The sequence below is a fragment of the Mobula birostris genome, chromosome 2 (genome assembly GCF_030028105.1).
Source record: "Mobula birostris isolate sMobBir1 chromosome 2, sMobBir1.hap1, whole genome shotgun sequence".
Lineage (NCBI taxonomy): Eukaryota > Metazoa > Chordata > Chondrichthyes > Myliobatiformes > Myliobatidae > Mobula > Mobula birostris.
In genome coordinates, this window is record NC_092371.1 from 111,599,385 (window position 1) to 111,616,317 (window position 16,933).

The 16,933-nt window shown below is 37.8% G+C and overlaps 1 protein-coding gene across 4 annotated transcripts in view; it reads left to right on the forward strand.

The window, feature by feature from the left end:
• The window catches only part of armc2 (armadillo repeat containing 2), a 102,753-nt gene that overhangs the window by 74,922 nt on the left and 10,898 nt on the right, over positions 1–16,933 (forward strand). For all 4 annotated transcript variants that reach the window (XM_072246145.1, XM_072246146.1, XM_072246147.1 and 1 more), the window contains 4 exons: positions 492–591; positions 8,721–9,051; positions 12,477–12,599; positions 13,604–13,717. In XM_072246145.1, the coding sequence (XP_072102246.1) occupies positions 492–591; positions 8,721–9,051; positions 12,477–12,599; positions 13,604–13,717 (668 nt within the window). The remainder of the gene's footprint in view (positions 1–491; positions 592–8,720; positions 9,052–12,476; positions 12,600–13,603; positions 13,718–16,933) is intronic.

Consider the following 16,933-nt stretch of genomic DNA (forward strand, 5'->3'; position numbering starts at 1 on the left):
TTGGCCCAGAGGACCAGTGGATTTCTCCTTCTTCTTCCTCCTGAGTGTTATAATAGGAATTAAACGGGGAGTGATATTATGGAAGTGCAAGTAGGCTTATTTCAGATACGAGGACCAAATTTCATCTCGGTCAGACTGATTAAGGTTATATAGATCTCCTACAGTTTTAGATTGGAGGGGGAAAATGGTGTTCAACCATGTCATAGACTAAAGACATATCAAGTATGACAAGGAATATTACCTATATCACAATACTGTGGTGCCAATAATGACTTTGTTAAGAGCTCCTCTGGCAGAGATGGAATCTTGGAGTGATTCAAACAGAAATTTTGGGTGAACGTGAACACTAATTTGGGAGGCTATAATATTTTGCTTTTGGATGGAGTAACTTCATTCAGGAAAACGATGCAGGACAGAGAAACTTGTGGTATATCAACCACAAGCAAAACTACTCTACTACCACCCTAATAACATAATTTTTTTGTTTGTAGCAAACTCTCAACCTACAATGACTGCTGCTTTGTGTTGTCAGAATGCTTCAGCTGCTACCAATTATTTCTGACTATCCTCCACCAACACCAAAGAAAGCAGGTTAGTTTTATTCTGCCTGAAAATATGGGGTTTCATCAACTCGGGGTTTATCTGTTATGGATATAATTGTACAATGGCTTTCTTTTGATAACCAGAAAATAGAACCCCCCCCCCGCCATTTCCTGTTTAAATACTTAAGTAATCTGTTTTCTCCCAGTTTTGAACTCTTTTGTTATAACATGGCCGATCACTGAAATAGTTGTATTTCAATCACAAATGCATGTAAATTTATACATTTTGCTTTCTGAAATGTTACCTGCTATTAATCAGGAACTGCTACTTTGGTTGTCTTTTAAAATGTGTCAGCATTTCATCTTCAGTGTTAGTCACGCTCGGAGCTGAAAGTTGTTAACCCTTTGTCACCTTCTGATTAGTTAATTTCTCTAAACTTGCAAACCAAGTCTTAAAAAGATTTGTGAATAAGAGACTAAAGATTACAGTTTTATTTATAGACATTGGCTTGTTGTCTTTTTAGCTATTGGAATTTTTAACCACTAGGATTTCTGAGCATTTGGAAATGCCTGAGGGACAGTCAGCATAGCTTTGTCTGACTAACTTTGAAGAGATGACGAAGGTGATCAAAGAAGGCAGAGCAGTGAATGTTGACTTCATGGATTTTAGTAAGGCATTTGACAAGCTCCTGCATGGTAGGCTCATCCAAAAGATTCAGATGTACAGTATGGGATCAGAATTGGCTTGTCCAGAGAAGACAGAAGGTAGGGGTTGATCAATCTTAATCAAGATGGAGGTCCATGACTAGTGGTGTTCTGCTAGGACCCATACTGTGACCTCTGCTGTTTGTGATATATAAAAATGACTTGGATGAAAACATTGATGGTGGTTTAGTAAGTTTTCAGATGACAGAAAGATTGGTGGAATTGTGGATAGTGTAGAAGATTGCCAAAGGATACAGTGGAATATAGATTTCTTGCAGATATTGGTACAGTTTTGGCAGATAGAGTTTAATGCAAACATATGTAAGGTGTTCTACTTTTGAAGATCAAATATATAGGGAAATATACAGTTAATGGAAGGGTCCTTAACAATATGGATGTACAGAGGAATTTTAAAGTCCAAGTCCATGGCTCCCTGAAAGTGGCTACACAGATCGATAGGGTGTTGAAGAAAGTGTCTGGCATATTTATCTTCACTGAGTTCAAAACTCTGGTTAGGCTGCGTCTGGAGTATGCTGTTCAGTTATGGATGCCCCATTATAGGAAGAACGTAGAGATTTTGGAGAGGGTGCACAAGAGATTTACCAGGATGCTGTCTGAAATGGGGGTATGTGCTATACAGAGAAGATGAAACTAGGGCTGTTTACTCTGGAGCTGTGATAAAAGTTTATGAAGTTATGAGAGACACTGAAAGAGTAGCTGGCTGGTATATTTTACCCAGAATTCAAGTACCTAATAGCAGGGGGCATGCATTTAAGATGAGAGGGGAAAAAAATCAAAAGAGATGTGTAGTGTAGGGTCCTTGCCTGGAATCTGCTGCCAGGGGTGGTTGTGGAAGCAAATACAATAGAGGTATACAACAGAGCATCTTAAGCGCATAGATATGCTGCAAATCTCCATCGGCACAGGAGCACCGCAGGGATGTGTGCTTAGCCACCTGCTCTACTCATTTACACCCATGACTGTGTGGCTAAGTACAGCTCCAGCACCATGTACAAGTTTGCCTATGACACCACTGTTGTTGACTGCATCAAAGGGGGTGATAAATCAGCATGCAGGAGGGAGATTGAAAACTTGGCTGAGCTGTGTAATAACAACCACCTCTCACTCAATGTTAATAAGACCAAGGAGCTGATTGTAGACTTCAGGAGAGAGAAATCAGAGTCCACGAGCCAGAAATCATCGGATGATCAGAGGTGGAGAGGGTCTGTAATTTAAAATTCCTGGATATCACTATTTCGGATGACCTACCCTGGACCCAGCTTTCTTGTGGCAGCACTCCTTGTAGATGTGCTCACTAGTGGGAAGGGCTTTTCCTGTGATGGACTGGCCTGTATCCACTACTTTTTGTACACTTTTTTATTCATGGGTATTGGTGTTACTATACCAGTCTGTGATGCAACCAGTCAGGTTATTCTCACAGTGCATCTATAGAAGTTTATCAAAGTTTTCGATGACATGCCAAATAAGAAAGTAGAGATGTTGCTGCACCTTCATTGTAATGGCACTTACATGCTGGTCCCAGGACAGATCCTCTGAAATGATAAAGCAAGGGAACTTAAAGTTATTGACCTTCTCCACCTCTGATTCCTTGATGAGTAGTGACTCATAGACCCTTGGTTTCATCCTTATGTAGCCAATAATCAGCTCTTTGGTTTTGTTGATGTTGAATGAGACATTGTTATGGCACCATTCAAACCAGATTTTCAACTCCCTCCAATATGCCAATTCGTCACCACCTTTGATTTGTCAGCAAACTTAAATATGGCATTGGAGCTGTGCTTCATTGTAAAGCGCGTAGAGCAGGAGCTACTAAATGGTATTTACATGTTGGTCTCAAGATAGATCCTCTGATATGATAGCTCCCAGGAATTTAAAGTTACTGATCCTCTCCACCTCTGATCCCCTAATGCTCGAGAATCCCCAATTTCTTCCTCCTTTAGTCGATAACCAGCATTTTGGTTTTGCTGACATTGGTTGAGTGGTGCTATAGCACCAACCTCTCACTCAGATTTTCAATCTCCCTTCTATGTATGTGCCAGTTTGTCACCACCTTTGATTTGGCCAACAACAGCGGTGTCTGCAGCAAACTTAAATATGGCGTTGAAGCTGTACTTGACCTCACAGTCATAAGTATAAAGCGAATAGAACAGGGGGCTAAGCACACAACCTTGTAGTGCACCTTGCTCATAGTGAATAAGCAAAAGATGTTATTGCCAATCCATACCGACTGGGGTTTGCAAGTGAAGAAATCAAGGACCCAGTTATACAAGGAGGTATTGAGGCCTAGATCTTGAAGTTTTTTGATTAGTTTTGAGAGCATGATTGGGTTAAATACAATGCTATGGTCAATGAAGAGCGTCGTTATGCCTGCATCTTCACTGTCCAGATATTCCAGGGGTGAGTGAAGAGCCAAAATGGCGTCTGCTGTTGACTTGTTATGACGGTAGACAAATTGGTGTGATAACCTGTTCAATCTGTCTCCATAACTCTGTCCCTTGAGTCCTGATAATATCCACACAAATATCTTTTGCACTCTTTCTAGCTTTATGGTATCTTTCCTACAGCCAGGTGATCAAAACTGAACACAGTATTCCAAAAGCAGCTTCCACAATGACTTGTGCAACTGCAACATAAACATCCCAACTACCATACTCAATGCCCTGCCTGATGAAGGTCAGTGTGCCAAATGCCTTCTGCATCACCTGGTCCACCTGCGATGTCAATGAACATAGAATGTTCTATGCTCCATATTCATTATAGGAAAGTTGAAGGTGCTGGACTTTTACTTGGTGTGGGGATATTTAAATGTATGTGCCTACAAGATCAATGTCATCCATCCAACAGTCTATGATATTAAAACCATCCAGCATTCTGTAGTTAGTTGTGTTTTGAGATGTCTTGGCTTTTGAGATTAAATTACTTTTTGTTTCAAATCTTATGGATGCTCTTTAAGTTTTGAGGTCATGCAGAAGACAGAGCAAATTTTGACATAGATGCAAGAGAAAACCCATTGCTAGATTTTAAGTGGGAACACTTGAGACTAAAGAATGGTAATAATTGCTTGCCAGTGGAATGGAGATGATTAGAGTTGACCATAAAATTGGGCCTTGAAGTCAAAACTCAGCAACTGTGTCTGGCTCCAAGTCACTGGAGCAATTTTTTATAGAGGTGTTTTAATTTGATTATAGTAGGGAATTTTTTTTTTCCATCCAGTCTTAATTGAAATAAAGGGGTCTGGTTTGTTTTAATTTAAATGGAGATTTCAGCACACTTTAATTTGGTTTCTGCAAGTCTGAGCTAGTTTTATTTTGGATTGGCTCCTCCTACACTGAGACTTTGTAGGCAAGAAGATTTGACTGATTAAAGATGTTAGTACTGATCTTGAAAATTTGTATTTGATTTTGGGTCCCCGGGATAGGCTTCATGCAAGTTCATGAAAGTCAACAATTGGTGTAAAAAAACTAATTTTTCATAATATTGCATGTGAACTCCTTTTCTTGAAATGCTCCCAACGTCTCTGTGCAGAGGTGTTAACCCTCTACTGTGCTAACTGTGCATGCTACAGGAAGGAGTATTAAATTGGGAAACAGGGATGAATTTTGATAAAAAGCTGCTGGTTTAGCAATAGTGATAATATAACCATATAACCATAGAACAATTACTGCACAGAAACAGAGCATCTCAGCCCTTCTAGCCCGTGCCAAACTCTTACTCTCACCTAGAATATGTTTTGGGACATTTCTGGGATTTAATTCACAGGTGGCTATTAGTGTTTTTGAAGTTTAAGTCAGGTTGTTAAGAAACATTTTTTTCTTTGGGAGATTGTGTGAAGGACCATTACATTTATTTTTTTTTGTATGAGTGTTAAAATTCTATTAGCATAAATGAAGAGGACTAATTGTGTGAAGATGCATAGCTTTATATCAGATATGCTGGGCCTAGAGGGGTCAATCACAAAGGGATTAGTGTGCGTTAATAGTTGTAAGAGACATTATTCTTGTGCTACACAATGTAGGGTTTGTAAATTAGGACATAGATATCTATATGTATTTGTAGAAAGAGATTATCTACCTTATTTTGACCACGTTACAATGAATATTAGGTGTCAGGAACCCAAATTATAGGAATAATACAAGGCAATGTGTGACTTGGAAATCTGAAATCACGATATATCCACATATGGAGTAGAGAGGAATAAATTGTTAATTGAAACAAGTCTAAAACAATGCATGCATGTTTTTGAAGTCATTGTATGTCCCTATCCCTTCAATGCTATGCATAAATTCCAAGGCAAACCTAAATGACCTTCCAGTATTAACTGTATCTTTTGAAACCAGAGCTTTTGACTGAATCTTGGTATATGTAACAATAATAACCTATATCAATACCAATATTAATATTCCTGTCTTTGAAGAACAAGGAACACACTGTGTAACTTTGATGATAAAGATATTCATATACTATATTCTAAGCACTGTTCCAATCTTGCTGTGATTTATGGTTAAAAAAAAAGACAAAAAAAGGCTGATATTCACAATCAGTCAACTAAGTTATCAATGTTTCAGAATAAGTCAATATTTTGAACCACATGAAACATCTCTACAAACTCTCCCTGAACTGCTAATCAAAATCTAAAGGAGACTCCACAAAGTGTATTAAACTTGTGCTAACATTATGCAACTGACTCAAGATGTCGGAACAAAAGTAAAGGAAATAAAATCCACCTCACTGTAGGATGACTTGATTAAACAAAAATCTAAATACGTTACATAAACAGGATTCTCTGACTGAAGTTTTCATAATCGTAGTAGTGAAGGAATTTGCTCTACAACTGTTGGATTGGTAGCAGAGAGGTTGATCTGGACGGCTGCTGGACCAATACTCAGGGGTGGGTGGGTGATGAGATCTCTGTGTGGGTAGTTGGGTGGGAAAATCAGACCATTTGTGTGTTGGTAGTTAAGGGAATGTGATATTGGCAGATCATTGTGGGGTAGGTATGATTTGGCTGATCTTGATGGGGGATCAGCAGATCTATGGAAGGTTTGGATGGTAGATTAGTCAAAGATTATAGGATTTGCTACAGGCTTTTACTGAAGACTGATGAAAATTTGTGTCAAGAGTTAAACTTTTAAATATTTTGACTTTGTTGTGGATTCCCAGCATTGGACTTTACAGGCTGGGACTTTCTCAAGTTCAGCCTCTTTAAGTAATGCTGATGCAGGTTTCAAATGACTGTGAAAGGTATGCACGCACAGTGAAAATTTCCACTAGTGTTGCCAGAAGTGGTGGCATTGCAGATCATTGTATACTATTGTACATATGCTGTCTCCTGCACTTATTCAAACTGCAGAATATCCTATTTTTTATTTCAGCTACTACATTTTTGTACGCTAAGCAATTCAGTGAAATAGATTTTGTAGTGGAAGTGAATTGTGAAGCACACAAAAATCTGGCAGCTTACTTTAAGCAGCCCTTCAAACTGTTCCAGCCAAGTGTATGTCTGTGTTGTAGTGAGTGAGTTAAGGAAGATAACGAGAAGCACAAGGTCACTGTCAGCTAAAGAGAGGCCTTCAGATTTATCCTATTCTACTCCCTGAAGTACTTCCTTCATAGGAGATATCAGTTGCATGACAGTTACAAGCTATCCTCCTGTATATATTTGTCATCTCCTTTTATAGTCTGACTTGTCAGAAAATGAGTTGATCCCTGAACAACCACCCCCCCACACCACCACCCACGGCTAACAATCTACCAGCCGTGGAATATGTAGTGGCACAGTGAAGACATGTAGGAGCTCACTACTATCACTGATAGTGCATCCTACACCTGTGTTGTGTTATACAGCTGTCAAGCATGAAGATCTTTTTATCAGATTGCATATTTTTGAAATATCTTGGACCGTAAGACTAGGAGCAGCATTAGGCCTTTTGGCCCATTGAGTCTCCTCTGCCTTTCAGTCATGACTGCTCCTTTATCTCCCCTCTCCTCAGCCTGCACCCTGACCTTCTCCCCGTAATCTTTGATGCCGTGGCCAATCTTAATAGTTCTCCAAGTGGGACAACATCTAACATTCTTGTATCTAGCCCCCATGGATACTGTACACTAAATAAACACCCTGTGGTGGTTTTTGTATTGGATGTAAATGACATTGGTACATTTCTCATCTAGGGCAGTTGAAACAAGACCTGCAGAAACATAAATCCATTTTTGGGCTTTCTTACTAATTTTTTCTATGAGTTTTCCTTCTTAGACAATGTTTCTGGCTCACCTTTAAATTAAAATGCTCCATAAATGCATTGGAATCCGAATCAGGTTTAATATCACTGTCATGAAATGTGTTGTTTTGTGGCAGCAGTACAGCGCAATACATAATGGGGAAAAAACTACAAATGACATTAAGAAATGTGTGTGTTTATTTTTAAATATATATATTATACATTAAATAAGTAGTGCAAAAAGACTGCAAAGAAAAGTGAGGTAGAACCTGGGTTCGTTGTCCATTCAGAAAACTGATGGCGAAGGGGAAGAAGTTGTTCCTAAAACAGTAAGTGTGTCTTCAGGCTCCGGTACCACCTCCTCAATAGTAGGAATGGGAAGAGGGTATGTCCTGGGTGATGGGAGTCTTTAATGATAGATGCCACCTTTTTGAGGCATTGCATTTTGAAGGTGTCCTTGATGCTGGGGATCCAAATACAGATCCCTTATTACTTGATAGCAGTGAACTAACTGGTTAATAATTTCAGCTTGACTCAGCTGATTCAACTTGTTTCTGAATCAGAAGGTCATGGATTCAGTCCAAAACTGATCATATCATCTAGGCTTGGCTGTGATATAATTCTTTCCAAGGCATAAGACGTTAGACTAAAATACAGCAACTTCTTCAGCTTAAAATAAAGGAGCTAATTTGAAGAGGAACTGGTGATTTGCAATCTGTGACTTAATCAACACCAACAAAATCTGATTCATTTCATTTGCTGTTTCTATCACCTTGGCAATTACTGCAAAGTAAAACTGGCATAAAGTCGTTTGGGATATATTAAAGACATTTGGCCTTTTTCTTTCCTCTTCCTCTCTAAAGTTGCCCTGAATACTTGTGCAGTTCTACTTATAAATGTAGGTGACAAAGCCTGGCTTCTTAATAAAATTCTTGAGAAATGAAGGTCTTGAGTATTCTTTTCAAATTAGAATAAACTCAGCATAGACTCAATGGGCTGAATGGCCTCATTTCACATCAAAAGCGATCTGAAAGAAAATATATCCCTTATGGCTACACTTCTATTTACTTAATTGACCACAAAGTGCTTTGGGCATCTCGAAGTTCTGAAAATAAAATTAAATGCAAGGCTTGCTACAGGATTCACTTGATTTTAACAGTGTGCAAAATTAAATTCAGTATTTTATAGCAAAGCTGTTTGAGTTCATCTCAACATAATGTGTTTTTTCACTTCCTAGGATTTAGTAGTCCGTGTTGTCTTTATTTTGGGAAATATGACTGCAAAGAACAATAAAGCAAGAGAGGAGTTGTACAAACTGGAGTACAGCGTGGAAACGTTACTGACTTTGTTCCAAATGTATCAAGAATTAACTGTTCAAATAAAACTTACTTCACCAAAGATGCAGAACAAGAAAGGAATAATTGAATCTAAAAACCAGAAACTTTCGGAGGTGGAAGACGTCCTAATAAAGTTGATAAGAGTGATTGCTAATCTGTCCATAAACACCAAGGTTGGCTCTGCATTGTCTAGAAACCAAACCTGCATGGAATTACTAATTAAAGTATTAGGTCAGTTTTCAGTCTTTTAATGTCTATATACGAATAACTTTTTTTTAAAATGAAGTTTGACCATTTATGTTCATAACAATCCAGATTAAAGATCCATTGAACTTGGTGTAACAAGAGTTATCTTAGAATTTCCTACTGTTAATGGAAGTGAAACGTGTTATATAGTGCAAAGGTGGATAATTAGATTTTGAGCTGATCAAAATTATATTTCATTTCTTGGAAATTAAGCAATTGGCTGGTAATTTGCCCTAAGGTTATAACAACTCAAAACTACCTCACGAATTTCCCATAGAGCTACAATATTTTTTTAAACTTTTGGGTACTTATCCAAATAGAACAGATGAGCTTTATTACAATTCCATTTGTTTGGATTTTCTGAAGCTGCTGATAAGCCAGAATGAGAGAAACATTTATTGTTGGAAAGCAATGATGTTTCATTGCTTCAAATGTTTCAGATGTTTCATGGCACTGTTCATGTTTATAGAGTCATAGAATTATACAGCACATAAGAAGCCCTTCAACCTATAGTGCCCACACCAATTACACCCATTTACACTATTCCTACACTAATCCCATTTTATTCTCACCACATTGCCATCAGCTTCTTCCAGATTCTAATATATACACTAAGAACAATTTACAGTGGCAAATCAACCTGCCATTCAAATACCATGTTGAAATTATGTTTTGTATTAACCATGTGTCATATTGTGCAACATAGTATTCTGCTATGTTGAGTGGGTTGATTATTAATGCTACAAATGGGTTAACAATTCAATGCATTTCCACAGCTACAATTCTCAGCTAAGACTGTCAAAACAAAACTGTTAATTTTCTTATTATTGCAGTTTGTGGAGCCATGTTCTGAGAAGGTATTATATAAATTACAGTTCTTTCCAAGTGAAATTGACCTGCGTTGACCTGTGCAACTTATTCCATATATGCTAGTTTCATTCCATAGCAATGGTCCTGTTCTAAATGGAAAAGTTATTGAGAGGCTACAGACTTCATCCAGTTGCTATTATTTGTTCCTTTTTTATACATTTCTCCATGTTTGACATAGTTTGAGCTTGAGAACATAAGCATAATAAAAGTGTCTAGACAGGTACTTGAATTGCCTCAGTATGGAGGGCCAAATGCTGAAAGAAGAGATTAATATAGATGGGTGGAAGTGGTGGGCCAAATAGCCTGTTTGCATGTTATATGAATATGACTTTACAACATAAGATATAGGAGCAAGAGTTTATAGAGGCTTGACCTTCTTCTATTGATCTTTAAATCTGTTCTACCGTGCAACATGGTTGATCTCCTATCTCAATTTTCTTTTACTATTTCAATTTCTCTTGATTCCTCACAATATCCAAAAACAAATTCATTAACCTATTTTAAATGATTCATCAACCTCTAAATGAAGAAAGTAAGAAAACCAAAACTGTATATTTTACTCAAGGTGTGGTCTAACTAAGGTCTTAATTAATTGCAATAAAACATCTTTATTCATGTACTAAATCCTCGTGAAATAAAGATCAACATGTTACTTTCTATTCTTAACACTAACTACACCTGCACATTGGCTTTATGTAGAACATCAACAGGTTCTTTGAACATTAGCATTATCTATTCTCCTACTATTTAAAAAATATTCTGCCTTTCTATTTTAAGAACCCAAAATGGATAACTTCATATTTTCAGTGCTATATCACAGCTGCCATGTTCTTGTCACTAACTCAGCTTGAAAATATCCTCTTATAAGTCCAAGTTTATTGTCTTTCAGTCATATACCTGTACATGTACACCAACAAACAAAACAACATTCCTCCATCCAGACCAAGGTGCAAAATGTAGTACAGTACCTATAACTCACACACAACACAAAGTAATATTGCCACAAGTAAAATAACAAATAATAAAATATATTCCAAAAGACTGATATTTAGCTCAAGGCGCATTTACAACACAAATTTAAAATGTAAACAGTATAACGCTATTGGTGCTTCATATTTGATGAGACCTGTCTGGTAGCAGTGAGTTCAGTAGTCTCATGGCCTGGGAGAAGAAGCTGTTTCCCATCCTAACAGGCGTTGTTCTTAGGCTACAGTATCTCCTCCCTCTACCAAATTTTGTATTATTAGCAAATTTCAAAATGTGACATTTGGTCCTCTTAGCCCAATTATGGACAGAAAAGCTCGGACCTGAACAACCTGCCAACCTGGGAGTGATGGGTTTATTCCCACTCAAACTTCTGCAGGAATGACTGAAAATTTCATTTGCAGTACGAATTTAGTTATACATACAAGTTGAATACCCTTATCTGAAATTCCAAAATCCAAGAACCTCCGAAATCCGAAGTTTTTTTTTTGAGCCTCAAGTGGAAAATTTCACAAGGTGCTGGGAAGGTTCCCAAGTGATGCACAGGTCTCTGTGCTCCACAAAAAGTTCTGAGAAGTGACCTCACATATGTAATGAACAGAAGTTAATGCAAAATAGAAAAACACTGCATAAAGCGAAAAATGAATATCTCGATCATCTATTGAAAGAGTCAATTCATCAGTGTCGGAGTGAACATGTGTCGCTTAGAGGTATGCTGATAATGAAATAATGATCTAGCAAGATGAATATTCACCAGGCAGGTTGCAGAAATTTAATAAAAGGCACAGCATTATATTTTTAAATTTCTCTGCTGATCGTGAAGCAGCAGAGAATTCCATTGATGAATTTACTGAGATCGTCACTGATGAAAGTCTAACTCCAGAACAAGTCTACACTGCTGATTGTTTTTATACCTTACATAAAACCTAAAAAAAAGTAAAATACAAATACGTTGTACTGTAGCTTTTAATCAAAACATGGCATTGTAGGTGGAGACTGAAAACCTGTCATTGTTTGTTGTTGTTCAACAGCTGATTCAGGTATTCTCCCGATGTGCTGTGCTGCTTTTGTTACCCTGCACACATTATATTTTCATTATATTAATGATATATAATAACTTTTACTGTTAAGTACATGTGTGTGATGAGCAAGTGTAAGGCAAAGTCTGCTTACCAGTAGCACATATATTCAGTCAGAAATGATGGCAACCCCAAGCTATTTCATTATATATTCCAATATCCGAAATCTGAAACACTTCCAGCCCCAAGCATTTCAGATAAAGGTAGTCAACCTGTATTCAGTTAAATGATCCTTGGATCAGCTATATCTGTGACTTGCTGACAGGAGCTACGTGTTAAGTATTTGAGATTGCTTTCTAACCTCCATAAATGAGTCACTATGCAGCTGTTACTCTCCACCTTGTAACACAAGTAAAAATTTTGTATCATGTGCACTCAAGACATCCAAATTTCATGTCTTTTGGAGTTAGAAATTGGAGCTATTTTTCGATTGCCAACCCGATTGATAAGCTTATTTTTCTCTTTTGTTTCAACTAGAATCGAATGAGGTTGATGAATGTGAAGAACTGATGATGAATGCTGCAGCAACAATTAATAATCTGTCTTACTATCAAGTGAAGAACTCTGCTGTCAGGGCCAGACAGCTGCACATAGCTGAATGTACGTGTATTACTATTGTGCTCCCCACTAGTGCCCTCCTATGTATATTGTTGTGTAGTCTGTCGGAATTAAAAGGCACTTCATTTAAGTCGTCTGATGATTCAACTTTATATTCTTACTTTTCCGCTTACCTAATATTGCTGAATTCAAATTATGGCTTGTTCAGTTTCTTAGAACAAAATGTAATTGAATTAAGAGGAGCTGACTGAATCTTAATGGCTAGTATCATTGACTATGGCCAATCCATTTGATCCTTCACCTACTCATTAAAATTTGTATTGTAGTATAAACAACTGTCTGTGTCAGTTGCATTCAAGTCAGAAACCATCCACAAGGGTTTATCACTCAGTTTGGGATCTTTTTGTTATCTATGTCATGCACTCTGTTTTCATTTTAGCCTTCAGCAAATGATTCACTCAAGCTCAAAGCAGTTGCCTAAATAGTTCTGTTAGCAGTATGTTATATTCATTCTCTCCTTTGTCCAGTTTACCACACTAATCTCTGGATTTAGAAAGCATTTTGCTTAGATTCATAGTGGTTAAGGGAAAGGAATATTATGAAGGTCCCATAAACATTTGTAGTGGTGTGCCCAGTAACAGGAAATGATAGATTGTCGCTACGAATCATCAAGTCCACATGTCTGCAGCATTATGGTAGCACTTGAGAGGCTATTAGATATCAGAATGGAGGGATATGGACAGAGTAGGCAGAAAAGATTAGTTTAGTTAGGCATTTGATTACTAATTTAATTAGTTCAGTACAACATTGTGGGCCGAAAGGCCTGTTTCAGTACTGTACTGTTCTATGTTCTAAGTACCCAACAGGTCAGGCAGACTCTATGAAGAGAGAAACAGAGTTACCATTTATATCAGTGATCTTTTTCACTTTACAGATACTGCCTGACTGTTGAGTATTTCCAGCCTTTTTTCCATTTTTATTTCTGATAGATCAGTGTTGCAGTGTCATTTTATCCATAACCCAGATCTTAATTTATCTCCCTTTAGTGATGATGAAGCTTCTGTTGGGTAAAAGTATGGATGCAATTTTGGAAGGTGCTCGGGTGTTTGGAAATCTCTCTCGGTCTAAGGAGATTCGTGACTTCATTGTACAGAAAAATGGTAATAAGAGAATACATTACAGTCAGATTACTGAGACATAATGCAAGTGAAATGTCCATTGTTAAGAATGGGTTATTTCTGTCATATTCAGTCTGATTCATGTTAATTGATTGAGTTTCCTTGTTTGCACAAATATTGATTTTGACTTTCACTAAAATTTGATTTGAAAACTGATGCTTAATTTTAACGACAAACAAGAGAAAAGGAAGATGTGTTCAATGGTTGGGAGGATATTACCTGGATGTTACATGGGATGTTAGAAAATCAGCATTTCCTTTGCAATCCTTAAAGGTTTCAATCACAGTACATGCTGTTTTGATTTTTTGATCTTCTGTATGTTTTGTGTAAAATAAAAATCGTTGTGATTCACACAACATAGAGAAGTATTTCCCGATATCTTTGATAGAGTTATTTATTTTTGTACACAAATTGGGATTTGTTGAGGTGGTTGGAGACAGAAGAAGCCAAGCTTCTGCAGAGTGCAACTAAATGGCATCTGCTTTTGTACCGTAGAGAGTTTGTGCACTTGAATAATAAAATATTCATGGAGTTCCAACGAGTTCAGATGGTATTTCAGATGATATGTCTTTGGGTGCTAGATTAAATTTCCTAACACAGGTGCACCCAGAGCTATGTGCTGAGCCCATTGCTGTACTCTCCTCACACATAACTGCACGGCCAAACACTCAAGTAATCAAAGTTCAAATGAAAGTTCAAAGTAAAATTTATTATCAGAGTACATACAATCCATGTCACCACATACAACCCTGAGATTTTTTTTCTGCGGGCATACTTAGCAAATCTATAGAACAGAAACTGTAAACATCAGGAACTGTAAACAAATTGTGCAAATGCAGATATAAATAACTAGCAATATATAATGAGCATGAAGTAACAATATAACAGAGTCCTTAAATGAGTGTAGCTGTCCCCTTTTGTTCAAGAGCCTGATGGTTAAGGGTTCATAACCGTTTTTGAACCTGGCACGACTTCAGGATTGAAGGACGTCTGTTTAGAACAGAGATGTGGAGAAATTACTTTAGTCAGAGGGTGGTAAATCTGTGGATTTTTTTGCCACAAGTGGCTGTGGAGGCCAAGTCATTGGGTGCATTTAAGGCAGAGATAGGTTCTTGAGTTGGGATGACTGGAAGAATTGGATCAGCTATGATTAAATGGTGGAGCAGACTCGACGGGCCAAATGGCCTACTTCTGCTCATATATCTTATGGTGATGTGAGTCATGAGGCACTTGTACCTTCTATCTGATGGCAGCAGCAAGAAAAGCCCGTGGATTAGGTGGTGAGGATCTTTGATGACAGATACTGCTTTTCTGTGGCAATGTTTCATGAAGATGTGCTCAATGGTTGGGAGGGTTTTACCGTCATGTACTGGGCTGAATCCACTACTTTTTGCAGGATTTTCCACTCAAAGACTTGTGTTCCCATACCAGGCCATAATGCAGCCAGCCAGCACACTTTCCATCACACATCGATAGAAGCTTGCCAAGGTTGTCAATTATATGGTCAAACCTCCGCAGACTCTGAACAAAGTAGAGGTGTTATCATGTGTTCTTCACAAAAATATTTATATGGTGGGTCTAGGACTGGTCCTCGGAGGTAGTGACGCCCAGGAATTTAAAGTTGCTGACCCTCCCTCTTCTGATCCTCCAATGATTACTGGGTATGGACTTCTAGTTTCACTCTCCTGAGGTCTACAATCAGTTCCTTGGTTTTAATGACATTGAGTGAGAGCCTGTTGTTGTTACACCACTCAGTCAAGTTTTTAAACTCCCTCCTGTATGCTGAATCACATTGTCATGCTTGTGGATAATATGACAATGGTGGGGCTCATCACTGACAGGCTACAGAAAGGAGGTGGAAGAGCTCAAGGCCTGGTGCCAAAGAAAACCCTCTTCTACAATGTCAACAAGACAAAGGAGATGGGTATCAACTTCAGGAAAACTAGCACCACTCACACCACTCTTAATATCGATGGTATAGCAGTAGAAACTGCAAGCAGTTCAAACCACCGGGAGTGTACAATCTCTCATGGTCCCAGAACACAACCTACACAATCAGGAAAGCTCAGCAAAATCTCCACAGGAAGACTCTTCAATGGATAGTTAAAACTGGTACCAGCCTACCTGCCATGCAGAAAAGTTTCAGAAAAGGGCGGGGTAACATCAGGAAGGATTTCACCTACCTTGCTCATGGATTGTTTGTCCCACTCCCGTCAGGGAGGAGGCTACATAGCATCTGTGCTAGAACTACCTTCCTGTCAGTCACCTTATGTGCAGACACTCGTATGCCAAGCGTCACTTTATGGACATATAGTCAATCTATGCATATAAGCTGTCGTATGTATTTATATTTATTATGTTTTTTTATTATTATGTCCATTACCTTATTGTGTTTTTTTGTACTGCATTGGATTTAAAGAAACAATTATTTTGTTTTCTTTTACACTTGTGTACTGGAAATTACATTAAATAACCTTGAATAACTGTTGAAAGTCTGAATCAAGCATGCCAGATGATGGATAGCACAACAGTATGCCAAGCAATAGTGGGTTAATATGCAATAACAATATGCTTAAAGTTAGCCACAACTTCATTTATTAATTCTTCATTTTTATCCTCTTAACTTTGAAAATTAGCCAACTTTGTACACCTGTCAATTTATGTCTCATTATGACCTTCATTTAAGTCTCTCACCAGAGAAGGGTCAGAAATGCCCAAGCTTAACTCACTCTGCACCTTACAGTAAGGGGAGGTATATTCCATTCTTGTTCACCATCTTGGACATTTGGTACTTAAAGTGTAAAATTAATGTAGCTACAAGTCATTTTTGATCATTTTTTTAAAATGAGCCATCTCAATAAATATGTAATCAGTTGGAATAACAACTCAGCTTTTTTAATACAGAATTGTAACCAATTGAGCAACATCACCGATAAAGATGGAAGATTAGTTGAGATTAGAGAAGTTTTCAATTCATATAACTTAACTGGTACAGAATAGACTTAATTGAAAAGCCAACTTGACAGATGCTAGGACTCTTGTTCTGAGATAGGTCGTGAGTTCAAGACCCATCAGTGCTTGAGCACCTTGATCTGTGCAACGACTGTGTAATGAAAAGCTATACTTTGAGGTTCTGCTACGACTGTGTAATGAAAAGCTATACTTTGAGGTTCTGCTTTGAGGATCAGGCATTTCTTT